Here is a 15,001-nt window from a genome sequence, read left to right on the forward strand (position 1 = left end):
ATTACAGGTACAGATTAATTTGAATTGGTGTATATAGATTCCATAAGATCTGCCTTTAGGAACAGATGATGCTAGTTCTAGTAGTTTCCGGTTTCAAAAAAAATCCATATTACAGCAGTATGGCTATTTACTATGGAAGAAGTACTTGCGGAAGCATGGTTTTCACTGCATAAATAAAAGAAAGGAGCTGGACTACATAAACACTATTCCCACTATGGCATCTGAATTGGTCAGTTAAAATGCAATGTTCCTGATCTGCAAAACCAGTTTGCAGAGGATCAGGAATGTGTTGCTGCCTGCCTCCTTCATCTTTCGCAGACTGAAATTTATTCCCATTTATTGTTGTTTAAAGAAGTCATAGTCTGTCCCCTTCAGATGCAATGGAGAATCATTGCTTGCTCAAGAAAGGAACAGAAAAGAGTACAAGTGCAAGTAGCACATTCCTGATCTTCCACACCATGATTCTGAGGATTTGGCGCATGATTCTGAACTGAGCCAGTGACTCAGTTTTCTCATTATTAGATTTTTCCACACCTGAGCACACTAAATTAAAAAGTAGCTAATTTGGTGATCTGACAGTACCTGGAGAGCAGAATCTCCATCAGCTCTGACCCACTGACTGCATGCTTAGCAGTCTGAATAACATCTGGAGAGCACTACATTGCTATGACAGGGTTAGCCAAACCACAACTTTATATTTATTTCTTCTTTTTCTTTTGTAGGAATATGCTGTTATGTTTTAGAAATGAATTGCTTTGGGCATGAGACTCTTAAGACTGCGCCCATCCAAACTAAAGCCAGCATTAATAGCAACTGGCCTTAAAACAGCACCATAACCATGTCCAAAATGTCTAACATAGCTTCGAGGAGAAGCCTACAGTGCATGTTCCAAACAAGGCAACAATATGGATTCTTAGAAGGATATAGCACCCATTGAAGCATACCAATAAGAGTTACATTGCAATCATGGCAATATCTCTTTCCCCTCACTTTAAGGCTTAAATTTCAAACAAATTTAGTAATCTTCAGTCAATTGTTCTTTATAATGTGAGAACAGCAACATTTTCCCATTCCAGCTATTTTCTTTTTCACATCACATGTATATATATATATATATATATATATATATATATATATATTACTATTGCTCCAGTGAAGAGTTGCAAAAAACTTAGGGGAGTTTTCATAAGTGAGCTACCACTGCCTACCAAATCAGCTTCTTCAGCACATTTCTGCCGGATTACATTAAGTTGCTGTTCCAGCTTGGCTTTCTCGTCATCAAGATTATTAAGGATTTCCTCTGCTTCCTGCTTCTGAGCCAACAGCGCCTGCAAATTATTGCTCTCCCTTTTTACTTCTTCCTGAAGATCCTGGAATTTTGCAAACAAGTTTTTTTAAAAAAAGCATTTAATGTATTCATGTCCATAAAAAGTATGACAGTTTGAAGATTTAGACCATATGATATATGCAGAAAAATTGAAGGAGTGGCAGGAGGCAATGGAAAAATCCAAGAAAACAAGACAGAAAGCATATAGTTTTCTATGACAAAAATGAAGCAGATGATGTTTATATCACACATTTTCAGAAAGAAGAATTGTCTATTTTGACACAGAATTAAAAATAATAACATGAAAAGGAACAAAGTAAGTACTGTAACATGTTCAGAAAAATTGTTAGCCGATATCCCAGAGAAGCATTTTAAACAAAAGGACACATTCTACTCATGTAAAAACACGCTGATTCTCATAGCGTCTGTGGGCCGGATTTAGAAGACGATTGGGCCGCATCCGGCCCTCAGGCCTTAGGCTGCCTACCCCTGCACAAGACACTTGAATTAAGGAGAATATTCCACATACTTGCTCTGTATTGCCCACAAGACTATATATTGCTACAGTAATGCACACAAGCAAGGTTAAATAAAGCCACTACACTTTTTGAAGTTTATAAAGCATAACATTTTGAGATGATCAAAACAACCTTTCCAAAATAAAAACAAGCAAGGATAATTAACTTTAGAAACCTAATTTCCCTTTCGTAATTAGGTTTATAGATGTGAAAACAGATCTATAGAAGAACAGACACTTTTCAATCTGTTCGATGCCTTTTCTATATGCTGAATTAAACGAAGTATTGAATGCTTTCACGTTTAAGTCCATATCTTTCTTTTATTATAGCATATATCATAACATTTCAATTTACTCCACTTCAGTAAATACTGCATTGATTTGCACAACTAATTTTGAGTGTCTGAAATGCCATTCTCTTAATGTCCAGTTTCACCCTTTCTAAAGCTACATATGACTCTTCAGAGACATTTCTTACGTAATTTAATTTCAATGTTGATTTCTTGGTATGAAACCAAACCATGGAAACTATTGCATTTCTGATCAAGGCTCATCTTCAAAAGTTTCAATGCATACTAAGGCAGGAAGTCTGTGCCTCTAAACATAAAACATAACTGAAAGTTCTTAACTTGTTACTCAAATATGTAAAGCATTCTTATTATTGGAATAAATAAAAGGAAGCCTTACTCTCACACACGTATTAAAAATATCTGCTTTCCTACCAAAGCTTGCCTCATTAGGAGAAAAGCAAACAATCCTACGGTAGGCCTCCTAATATTGTATTTCAACAAGTTTCTTGGGAAAAACTGTAGTTTTAGTTTTCATACTAACATAACTGAATAGGTATATGTAGAGGAATAAGCATTTCAGGAGTCCATAATCCATTTTTTTTAAAAAGACTACCACTTCCAATTCCTAGTTGAAAATTCTGCCTTAGCTCATGAAGACAAGAAGATCTCCAGTCACACCACCCCTTTCAAATCCTGTAATTCATTTTCTATTAATCAAATTTCAGTACTATATGGCTTCTATAACAAGGAGGTACTAAAGGAAAAGGAAAATCAATAACCATTAAAAATGTTTAGAGAAATATGATTTTACTTTATAATAAATGGCCCATTTCAGGCTTTACTTTTTGCTATCATTAAAAAGAAGTGCACTTCTCATCACCTTATGAAAACAGATTTCACCATCATCTAGCAAGAAAAACTGCTCACAAATAAACTGCTCTGTGTAAGACACCGCCTGATTGTGTTTCACCAGAAAAGACTGTAATGCTCAACAAATAAGAGGTTGCCACTGAATGACAATAGCCAATTTGGACGGATTTTTAAATTTAAGCAAAAGCAGTTTTTGCTCAGCATTTAGATGCTCTGGAGTCCCACCCCTCCAGCTATAGCATAGGTTAGGACGCAATCTTAGTATCACTTATGCCTGGGTAATTCGATGAACTCAATGGCATTTATGGGTAAGAAATGAGAAGCTTGGCAGATGTGTGCCTAGGTGCAATCCTTTATCTACAGGAAACAAAATCCTAAATGTGCTATGATATACAGTGCTTAAAATTCTAATACTGTGGACCAGAACAGTATCTTCCTCTGCAAACATGCCACATTTTCCTCATCTCTCCTCTAGCACCATATCCTGCAGGCATTTAACATGACATTCCCATTCAAAATTCCTAAGGCAATAAAATTCTTACATCAGCATGTGCAGAACCCTTTTTTGCAGTGCATTTGCTAAGGACACTTACTGCAATATATTTTTCAACAAGCTCTAAGTCAGTTCATCCAATACATTGTTCAAAGCACAAGAAAACCACACAAATTTACACTGAAATTACCTGGACCTCATTTGTCCTCTGTTTGATTGCGTCTTCTTTTTCCTTTAGATCTTGCTCCACATTATTCTTTTCCCTAGAAGACCAGCAAACAATGCAGGAATATTTAAGCACATCAGCTACACCAGGTACAGTTATCCAACCCCCTAAGCCAGTCTCTCTTTTTAAATACATAGTGGAACATTAAATTTATAGGAATGCGTTTCTGTTCCTTTATTTACGAAGAGGAAAAAGGAAATATTCTACATATACAATTTTCACTCCCCCAGACATGGGTAGGTGGAAATAACAGCTTAAAGAGAAAGCAGAGATGAAAGGGGGGGGGGGAATCAATGAAATACTGTCTTCAGTGATCTCACTGTTGCTATGGAGCAATTGTCTGGTGAAAAGGGGGAGGGATTGCATCAGCTTCCATCTGTTTAACCCTTTTAGAACCAGAACTATAATTTAATAGACCTGAGCAACCAGATTATTTTTTCCTAGGAAAATACTAATCTGATCTTTGCAATATGGATAAAAACGAACAGTGGAGTGAGCATTTTTTCTCCTCTTTTTGAAACATAAATCTGGAAGCAGCTAAACAGCAGATTCCCAATCATGGGTTAGATCCAGGGCCATAAACAGGAGGAAAATTGCTGCTAGCATAATTTTGCACACACATACATGCATGTGTTAGCAGATTTCATGCAGTGAAATGATACACAGGTTCTATAATTTTCATATTTTCTTAAGTGAAAAAAGCATCTTGGGATCTAGTGTTATTTCCCTCATAGGATGTTCTAGAACAAGGTTTTAATAGCCTATCCACAAGGAAGAGACATCCTGTGCATAGAATGGGACTTTTGGATCTGACTGCATGAAGCCACATGAAAACACTAGTGTCCAATAAACAATTACAAGGTGCAGTTTCCCCAATATATGACCAAATACTTGGGCAGGTTGTGCTAATGTAACCTTACAGATCTTTTTACCCTGGGTTCACACACTCCCTTCACTCAGGGAACTGTCCTCCACTCTTCCCCTGCTGGCATTTTGCTATACTTTGCAGGAAAGTTATATTGACACAATAGCTCAGTGGATCATTAGATAATATACTGAGATAGTTCTTTTTAGGGCCCTCTCCAGCAGTGATTGTAATTGGTTATAAACTGCTTTTAATGTTGTCATTTACAATGTTGTGACCCGCCCTGGGACCTGATGGTGAATTGTAATAATAATTTCAGGCAGCGACCATTTTAGGTGAGTCCAATTGAAGAATGATCGCTGAGGCGCAGGTCCTTTTGGACCTGGAAGAGGACGGAACAGGGGCAGGGTGGAACAGGGGCGCTTATGTGCGCTCTACCAACACGTGTGGGGGCCAGGAATGGAACTCTGTGCAAAATGGTCACCGCCTGTATAATAACAACAATTTTACGCAACTATTTCAGGAGATTAATATTGTGATGGGGGAGGGGGAAAGGGAGAACCAGCAAGTATGAGGGTGCCCAGTATGCTAGCATTTCAGGTTTCCTCTTCGTTCTTTAATTTTGCAGCGACAAACACTTTATAGTGTTCCAAAGATAGTTGAGGGGATTAAGGAAAGATTGAAAAAGTATCCAAATCCTTAGAGATACTCTCAAGCTTGGGAATTATTCATGCATTTCATTATTTTCAACAGGTACCATGGCCTGCCACTTGATCAACGACTGACAAGTTTCCCTTGCTGTGGTATTCAAGGCAAAGTAAAATCTCATATGCAGATTTGCATCTGTTCCTATAGCTCTTTCCTGTATTACAACTATTGAGATCTTCCACAACAGACAACATCCATAAATAGCACCAGAGATGAATGTGCTTCTAATCAGCCAACACAGAAGAAACTAAAATAAACAGAACAGCAGAGGTCAACTGAAGGAGCACCCTAGCCAAAGGAAAAAAATTCACACAATTCTGCATTGACATTGATGCAGGTTTCTTTTGCAAGGCATCACATATGCTTTGTTTATCATTCAACATAACTAATTTCATTATTTCAGTATTGTCAAGGCTATTGGTCCTATCTCTGTCAGAGAATACCAGAAGCCACTGCCATACAAATACTGTGCCTGACTATTATGACCAACTGCTTTGAAATCCTGAAGGAGAAGATTGAAATTAGAAAAGGAAATGTGTTTTATCAAAACACTACATAATTAAATTATTTCAAAACAAGTATATAAACACATACCAGCCTTCTCTTAACCACTGTGTAAATATGGATACATTGAACTGTACTGTACAGGGGTTTTTTAAATTCCCCTGATCAAGAACATAGATATTCAGTTTCCTAAGGTAAGGACTTTTTCCATTTGTTTAAGAAACAAATGTAAATCCACTTGGAAGAATTTATCTAGAGCATGCTGTTATATCTAGGTCAGATAGGCACAGTTGCAGCCAATAATTTCTTAGCACTGAACATAAAAACACAGAAAGAAGTTATCTGAATAATGCACATAAACATGGTAGACTTTTAAATTATAAAAATTCAAGTAACCTCAAATAAATCTTACATTAGTAGACAGATGCAATATTAAAGGCAAGATAAGGTAGAAGGCACCTTACATATTCCTCTGCAACTGGATGTTGATAAAGGCAATACTGACAGACTACAAGTTCATTCTCTAACCTTTCCCCCCGTTCATTTTTCCAGCTGATTGACTCTACATTTCAGTCAAAGTTTCACAAGTCCATCTACCCCCGCACCAGCTCTCTCTCTCACTTCTCTATCCACGTCTTCTACCCTCTTCTCTTTTCCATCAGCTGTAAACTGTCTCATTTCTGTAAAGTGCAGGTACAGCAGTGGATGTGGTAGACTGTTGCCTTGTCCCTGTTATTGACTGAATGAGAGCCTACAAACTGAAGCTCAATCCAGAACAGACTGGGGCACTTTGAGGGGCTTCCTGACATCAGATGGGATGGCAAATTTAATAAAAAATAAAATAAAATTATTTCCCCCTTCTCTAACCTAAACATGCTACTTTGACTTTCATCACTTCATAAATCATTTTGTACTTCTCCCTTTCAATCCATCTTCAGTCTCTTGGGTCTATAATCATAAAGATCAGGTTCATGATTTTGGTGAGCCCATGGGTGACATGCCCTCGAACCTGAAGGCATATGAGGTACCCATTAAGCATTTCATTCATGTAAACATGACAAGCTACATATCATGGTGGGGTTCTAGGGGGTGCATTTCGTTTAAAGGAATTGTACCTTCCTGCTATGTAGTGTAAATGAAGTTATGGGCAATTAAATGAAAACAGTGCAAGCAAAATGCATAATTCAATTTACTTACCTCTGTAGTTCAACTATTTCATTGCTTAAAGTATCCAGCTCTTTGATTGCTGAAAAGTCTGCAACAGGACTTGGTCCTAGCATGTTCTGCAAGACAAAGGAGAAAATATGGTTTGCCATGGATCAAAACAAGCAGCCCAATTTGTAGTGGTGCAAGTAGCTGAAGTAGCATCCAATCCATGGCAAGGAGGCAAGGAACGTCTACAGCACACTGCCCATACACACCTGTGCTCTAACTACAAGTCGAGGTACAACAGTTGCACTGGGTTTCCTTTGATCCTATCAGGTTTTCAGATGTTGGGACTGGATACAGTGGAGGTATAAAGGGGCTTGCCCAATCCATTCTATACAGGGCTGTTATAGGGGGATAAGCACCAGAACCAGGGCCGTCTTTACCCGGGGGTGCAAGGGGTGCGGTGCAAATTCTGGGGGGCGCCAAATGTTTAGCCACTGCAAACTGGTCCCTCTCGATTGGCAGCCACCCCACTCCTCCATCAAATACTCCTGATGTGTCAGGAAACAAAAGCAGTTTTTTCTGCTGTGTTGTTAAAGGTGAGCCATCCCCCCCCCCCAAAAAAACAAAAAAGCTCCACAACTTTGAGTTCACCCACCCCACAAAAGAACACTGGGTGGATCTTTGCACCCCAGTGGCACATATGCTAAAGACGGCCCTGACCAGCACAAAGGCTACAAATAGTATAGTATAATTTGCATATTAACTCATTAGGAAGTAATGAGGTTCTCTTGATAATTGTTGCCTCATTCATGTTAGTCAGAATTTTGCAGAAAGTCTCCTATTGCTTTACTTGCAATAGTGACACCATAGCTGTATTTGTAAAAAGAAGACATTATGCAACAGATATATGCTATTCACCTTCCGATATGAAGATGTGAGTAGAAAATGTAACTGACAAGGTGCAATTTAGAGTACAATTTTAACCAGGGAAAGAAACAAGCTTAAAAGGTAATCCATGTTTTAGAAGTACAGTGCTGTGCTGCTAAAAAGACACGCTATTGCTGAATTCCTTATGTTATATTCAATAGTCGCAGTAAAGTTGATAACATTTCTTCCCTTAACAACCAAAAATGCAATTGCTGTCTACACTGCTAACTTAGATTGTCAGTAAGACTGAATGTGCCTACCTATAAGCTAATTACTCTACAGTGTAATTGATTTATGATAATTGAAGCAAATGTGCAATTCTGATGAGTAATTGCATCTTACACCTGGGCATATCTAACCCCAAGAAACTGATAGTATAATCTGTATTTAAATACTTTTTTACCTAACACTATTTCCTTTGTATAGGTGTCAAAATAAAGTACATGGCAGTATATTATTCTATCAATGTTCAAGTACAGCAAAGACCTTGGGATGACAAAAGCTATATGATAATAGCACTACTTCTGAGAATTAAGCAGCATTCTGCTGTTTCAAATAAAATGTGACATGAGAAAGATGCTCATTATTAAACAGTCAATATTGGAAAAGTGAAGAATCTCTAACCTTGAGGTGGCAGATTTAAGAAACTGACAGTATAATAAAGATGTAAAGCAGAATGGTGCAGAATGGAAAATATAGTCCAAACTAGGAAAGACATAGAAGGAAAGCAAACATACAAAAAAGATTAGTAAAGCAAGAAATAAAAGCAGATTTTCAAAATAATGAAAAATAAACCTGATATTATTGAATTCAAAGAAAATGCAGAACTTCTTGAGAGTCATTTCTGGGCAGGAAGTTTGATTCGTTTTGGTTTAGCACAACCAAAAAGAAATTTTCTAGGGCCAAATGAGCAAAGAACACTATCAACACAAATCTGATTTCACCAAACTTTTGTTTTTACCTGGCATATACTGATTAAAAATAAACCGCAAAAAATGATGTGAGACTTAACCCTATTTAAATTTGTTATTATAGTAGGTCTTCGTTAAAACAAGGAGGTTAGGAATCATGCAAGTCCTTAACATGAAATGCACATTTTTAATGTTACAAAGGTGGGCAACAGAATTTATGTATTGACAGTGCCAGCACTTCCTGGCCAGGAGTTCCTTGAACATGCAGCAGCTTCACCCCTCCCCTTCAGTGCAAGACCATAGACACTTCCATGTGTATGCCTCTGTTGCATGCATTGAACTGCCCCCAATATTTTTACCAAATCTCATCCTGTACAACTTTGTACTGAATCCCAACCCTAAGAGCCGATGAGAACCTCTATGAGCTTATGACAGCACTAGATTAAGCAGAGGCTCTTTCTGCTGACAGTACTCATAAACAGGTCCCAATCCCTTCCCCCTGCTCCAAATTCAATCATCTCTTCCTTTCTTTTTTAAAAAAATCAATTGTCTGCTTTCTTTGTCTATGGGAGGGGGAAGGGAAAACCAACAAAATAGATATAAGGTAGTGAACTCAACTCTCTGTTCAGCAGAATTGTTTACACGTCATTAGGCACACTAACCCAAGGGCCTGCTACACAAAAAATAAGGGGATATCTTAAAGTATGTCCAAAATATCATAAAATATGCAAAAATGTCACCTTTTGTTGAGCAGTTCTCTCTGACGGAGGGATCATATCTGCAGTTAGCACCTGAGGAGGATCAATGCCCTTTGTCAACTTCAGATTGATGAAATGGAAGGCCAAGGCAAACTGTTCTTGTGAAAGCTTCCCACAATCCCTTGTATCACATAGAGCCCTGTAGAAGCCAAAGGGAGAAAGATTCAACATTTGTTCTCCCGCTTAAAAATTATGCATTCATTGGAAGAATTATGGAACTTTGATGCTGGTATTGAAACTTTTGAGTATTTTAGCAGATACACAACAGTCTTCTCAGTACAGTGGTACCTCGGGTTACATATGCTTCAGGTTACATACGCTTCAGGTAACAAACTCCGCTAACCCAGAAATAGTGCTTCTGGTTAAGAACTGTGCTTCAGGATGAGAACAGAAATCGTGCTCCGGCGGCGTGGCAGCAGCAGCAGCAGGAGGCCCCATTAGCTAAAGTGGTGCTTCAGGTTAAGAACAGTTTCAGGTTAAGAACGGACCACCGGAACAAATTAAGTACTTAACCCGAGGTACCACTGTACTGCAAACAGCAGTAGGTGCAGCTGGGACAAAGAACTGCAGTTGCCCATCACCTAGATGCACTTTGACCCAGCATGGCTACTCTTACAAGGAAGAGTGTGTAGCATCTTCCTTACTTTTATACTGTAAGCAGATATGTAAACTTGTGTTTCTTCTAAAACATTTTAAGGCAGAAGTACACCCAAGCTGTGTACCAGCTCCTTCAGAGGGTGTGTAACCCCATCAGAAGCTGGCAGCCTCCCATCTCAAATTAAGAAATCTATCTGGGTTTAGTCCCAACATGCACTTCTACAAACACGAGGCCTCCATCGGTTTGTGGAACCTTCTCCTAGAGGAAAGGACATAGGCACCAAAGGTAGACACAAATCCCCGAATTCTCCTGTTAAAACATGTAGCCAATTCAGTTAGACAAGTCCTGTGCGTGCACATACAACAGTAATTATTCCCTAAAAACTTAATTCTCTATAGATAACTACAGTTACCCTACATCAACACTTATAAAAATGGAAATTATGATTGTGCCATTAAAAAATATATTACCAGATGTGTGCAAGTAAGGCAGAAGGCAGGCCGGTCTTTAAGAATAATTCTCTGGCCTCCACACCAGAGACGAAGCCATCCATGTCTTTGTCAGTTTTCAAAAAAATGTCATGGTATTTTATCTTGTCTGCAGGTGATACAACCCACTGAGGAGAAAAAAAGAGGTCATTTTTCCATTACGCATCTAATAATATAGAACAAAATGCTGATCATTGGTGAGCTTGCCTGTGGTGATGGTGCTTTGAGGCTTACAGGTGGCATGGACTGATGGGACTCTTTACTGGATGCTGAAGGTGGCAACAAATGCACTCCACCTGCAATACTGACACCTTTTCGTTTAGAAGGTGGCACCAATGCTGGAGGCAAAGACATTGGCACAGGTTCCTTCTCAAGAGCACAGTACACCAAGAACATGGCCTGAAAAATAGTTTTGAAGAAGTACAAAAGATGGGCACAGCATTAGCTTATTATTAAGCAATTTCAACGCTTATATAATCAACACAGCAACCTGGAAGAACAAAACCTTTAAAACCTTCATTCAACCTTTAAAACATTCATGTACTCCTCCATTGCTAAGTTGATCTTTTCAAAGTTACATTTAGAGGCATTACATTGCCAAGAGTCTGGGCAATTCATTAAATACTGCAACTTAAAAGCATTTTCAGTTTTTGCAGCTTAGGGCATAATTCAATGTTCCATGAGTTGAAATCTGTTTTGCTCACATATAGCCAGCATTAAGATACAACCCTATGGGTGAGATTAACCTAACCAATCCAGTCAGTGGAAGCCCTACACAAGGATCTTCACTTGCACAATGTCCCCAAAATTGGGTCTGGAGGTTAGGGAGAACCCCAGAACAGTGAGGGGGGTATCATTCCATCTAGCAATTAAGTAGGTGGTGGTAAATTTAGTTTCTGCTCTATTCCAAGAACCTGTCTGATCTTTGGATTCACGTGCCTCTAAGAAAGTACAGTATGACCTAAAGTGTAGACTATACTCTATTCAACCTCCGGAAACTTTAAAAAAGTGTGTTTAGAATCTCACGAGGACCATTATACTTACAACTGCAAATTCATCCCGATCCAACATTCCATCATGGTCAATGTCACTGAGCTCCCAAACCTAAACAAAAAATGCACATGCCTCCATTCAGGACACAATGGAATATTCTACCCTTGTTTCATCATATCCCTAATGTTTTTTTCATTGTATTGTTAAATACCAACAGCACTAGACATTGGAATCTGTTTTTCCTCTGAGCAAAACAAAAACCAAACCTGCCACTTCTGGACCATGACTAACTCTCAACACCGGATTATTAACTAACTTTTAGGAAAATCTAAAATTTTAGAATAGCCTGAACACCTTTTCACTATTACTGCATCCGGCCCATAATGACATCTATTGGCAATTCAAACTGCAATACAGCAACCCTACGAACCATATTATTATGCTTGTGCTACTCATCTCAGGGCCAAACTGCTAATTACATGGAGTTCCTTGAAACCACTCCCTCAGATGCTTCTTTTTATACATGAAAAGCAGCTACTTGAAGCTGCAATCAAGTGCAGATGGATGGCAGCAGTCTTTCCCTTCCAAAAACACCCTCATCAATGTTCTTTTCTCGCTACAGAGGGTTTCAAGAGGGAAAACGGCAGAAGATAAATAGCTAAAGCATCATTTCCTCTGTTCCTAACTGAAGCTTCAAGCAGGTCATTTTCTTATTTAAAAGCAACTTGAGGGGGAACTCTTTCAGAACTCTGTGTAACATGTAAAACAGGGCGGTGAACAGAATATGGCCAATGGAATCAACTGATCAGCACTGGCAGGAAGTCCTACTTGCTAAGGCACAGTCAGAGTACACTGTAAGGCTCCCTGTTATTCATCTGCATCCATATCTTTACCTGCTCCACACCCATCATGTACGCCCCGGGGTTTGGGGCAGGTGGGCATGGATTCCTGCAAGGCCTAATCTGGCCCACAGGTCCCCTGCCACTAAGGCAGATCAACAACCAAACAGAAGGGGTTTGCTTATAAAGAGCTGCCCCTTGTAGAGATCTCATTCTTATAATCTATGTGTGAAAACCATACATGAGATAGAGACCTTCAGGGACGCTCCAAAAGTTACGAATCATCATCCTATGGGATTCCACAAGGTAAACAGATGTTTTGCCTTGCTAAAAAGCTTGTCAATCTTACCCTTCCCAAGATGTCAACTGGCAGTTTGGAGTTCAGCAGAACAGGTTTCACTTTATCGCCTGACAACAATCCATTCACTGGGTTCAGACTGTCAAAGATAGCATCATATTTGGCCTTGTCTTCTACCTGGTTTTAGAAATCATATTAAAAGAGCCACACTTAATTTCACAGGAATATTGACCCAACCAAAAATTAACTAGTCAGTATGAAAAGAGAATAGGCAGAGTGCACACAGAAAGAAGCACACACAATAAAGAATACTGGACAGTGGGAGAAGCCAGACAGTGGGCCTCTTATGACATGACTTCAGTATGAATATCTGAATATAAAGTAAATAAGTGAGCATCAAATCAGAAGGTAAATAGTGTTTTTAGCTCCATTCTACTATTTTGTTTTTAAAATCCACATATACTGCTCCTTAGATGTTTGTAGAAACCATCCCAGGAAGCACCATTTAAAACAATTTTTGTACCAGAATCTCAATGGGTCTGAAAAGTAGAGGCATTCCTTCTGTTGCTCCATTTAGCTGCAAGTCAACCAGAAGGTGCTGGTGAACTCTCTAGAAAGGACTTTGCCTCATGGGAAACCTTGCAATACGTCACAGATTTTTATTTATACAGTTACAGGTGGACAAGAAAATTTTGCAGTGCAGCCCTAGTCCCTAAAACCAGCAGCAGCTTTGTAGCACCATTCAGAGATGCAAGGTGGAAAATGGGTCTTTTAAAAATTCTTTCTCATTCTCCTTTCCCCTGCTGTGCCAACCTCAAGGATTCATGTTTGCTAAAGTCAATATGTCTGGAGGAACAAAGGTCACAGGTATATACTGGGATATAAGAGCAGGCAGATAAGTTGACACAGCTATGATGGGACTCTCGACAGCAAGGCTAAAGAAATCTGTGCTGGAAACAGGCAGGGAGCTACTGTAGGGATATCATATGACCAGAGTGACGGAGAAGCGACTGATTCTGGTGACAGAGCTTTCTGGTAAAAGGGTGAAGGAGCCAAGTGTAATAAGAGATGACTAGAGAAGCAAGAAGAGGCTGAAGTAGTCAAAGTAGGAGATGACTCAAGCATATGAACAAGAGTTTTTGGAGAGAAGGCCCATTTCTAATGACTATGTTAAGCAGCAGCTTGTGCCAGCTATGGTTTAGACCTCTTGCGCATGATTTTAACCACATTCGGGAGAAGCCAACAAAAATAACATGCACACACAGATGCATCTACCACTCCATAGATAACTCCAATAGTTGATCAAGTGAGAAAGACACACACACACCCTTCAGGAGCTTGGCCAAATATCCAAGACAAGAGATGTGAATGTGCTTTTACACCAACCAACAGTCATGAAACCCAGCCAAGCTACTACAAAGAGAGGAAGTGCTACATTGCAAGGAAGTATTTGTTCAGTTGGGTAACAGGTTTTGTTTTCAAAGAAGGGGCATAGCAAGGAAAGTTGGAGCATCAACTCCAAATAGAAGCTTAATAGGCAGAAGCTGAGATACACTGAAAAAAGCATTCATTTCAGCTAAGGTTCCAGTTCACTTCCCTTACCTTAACAGCCCATGGGATATCAGCTGGCGCTCCCCCAGATAATAAAGGGCTAGAGGAATCATTCTAGTGGAAAGAAGAATTATTTCAGTTGTCCTTACTTGGAAATGACAAGCAACTGTCATTCAGATTTATTGTAAATTCCTGCTGCGTAAGATAAAGTCAGAGTGCCCGAATCTGTATTAATGAAGAATGATTTCAGCAGTGAGCTAAGATGACTTAGCTTACATTACAGTATGTACATATTGTTTAAGGAAAATATGATGGTGTGAATACCTTGCAATACCAGCCAAAATGTAGACTAATAATTCCCAAAATGTCTATGTTGAAAAGTGTTATGTTCACTGTGTACAATGATAATTCCCTATTATGTGCCAGAGGACATAGTGTGTGCCAGAAGAAATAAGATAATTAAAAACTGCTGTGAGCTCTAATTACCAACCCACAAAGGTGACATGTTGTCAAAGGAAAGGCTTCTTAGAAACTGACCAACAGTGATTAGCACATCTAATCATCCAGTATTAATTAATATTAAAAAGATCTTCTGAAAGCAGCAATTTTATGCTCTCTCACACACATAGAATCGGCTCTCAATTTCAGCACTCAATTTCTCATCTTGGTGCATACCCAGTTATTTT

General features: G+C 39.0%; 1 protein-coding gene across 7 annotated transcripts in view; it reads right to left on the bottom strand.

Moving 5' to 3' along the window:
* The window catches only part of EPS15 (epidermal growth factor receptor pathway substrate 15), a 52,816-nt gene that overhangs the window by 16,954 nt on the left and 20,861 nt on the right, over positions 1-15,001 (bottom strand). For 4 of the 7 annotated variants that reach the window (XM_083742344.1, XM_083742346.1, XM_083742348.1 and 1 more), the window contains exons 6-14: positions 14,367-14,429; positions 12,816-12,941; positions 11,679-11,738; positions 10,842-11,033; positions 10,617-10,762; positions 9,531-9,687; positions 6,998-7,083; positions 3,688-3,760; positions 1,209-1,370 (exon numbers count right to left, since the gene is read on the bottom strand). In XM_083742344.1, coding sequence (XP_083598470.1) covers positions 1,209-1,370; positions 3,688-3,760; positions 6,998-7,083; positions 9,531-9,687; positions 10,617-10,762; positions 10,842-11,033; positions 11,679-11,738; positions 12,816-12,941; positions 14,367-14,429 — 1,065 coding nt within the window. The remainder of the gene's footprint in view (positions 1-1,208; positions 1,371-3,687; positions 3,761-6,997; positions 7,084-9,530; positions 9,688-10,616; positions 10,763-10,841; positions 11,034-11,678; positions 11,739-12,815; positions 12,942-14,366; positions 14,430-15,001) is intronic. The other 3 variants (XM_083742343.1, XM_083742345.1, XM_083742347.1) reach the window with 1 other exon arrangement.

The sequence above is a fragment of the Podarcis gaigeae genome, assembly GCF_964106915.1.
Source record: "Podarcis gaigeae genome assembly, chromosome: 6".
Lineage (NCBI taxonomy): Eukaryota > Metazoa > Chordata > Lepidosauria > Squamata > Lacertidae > Podarcis > Podarcis gaigeae.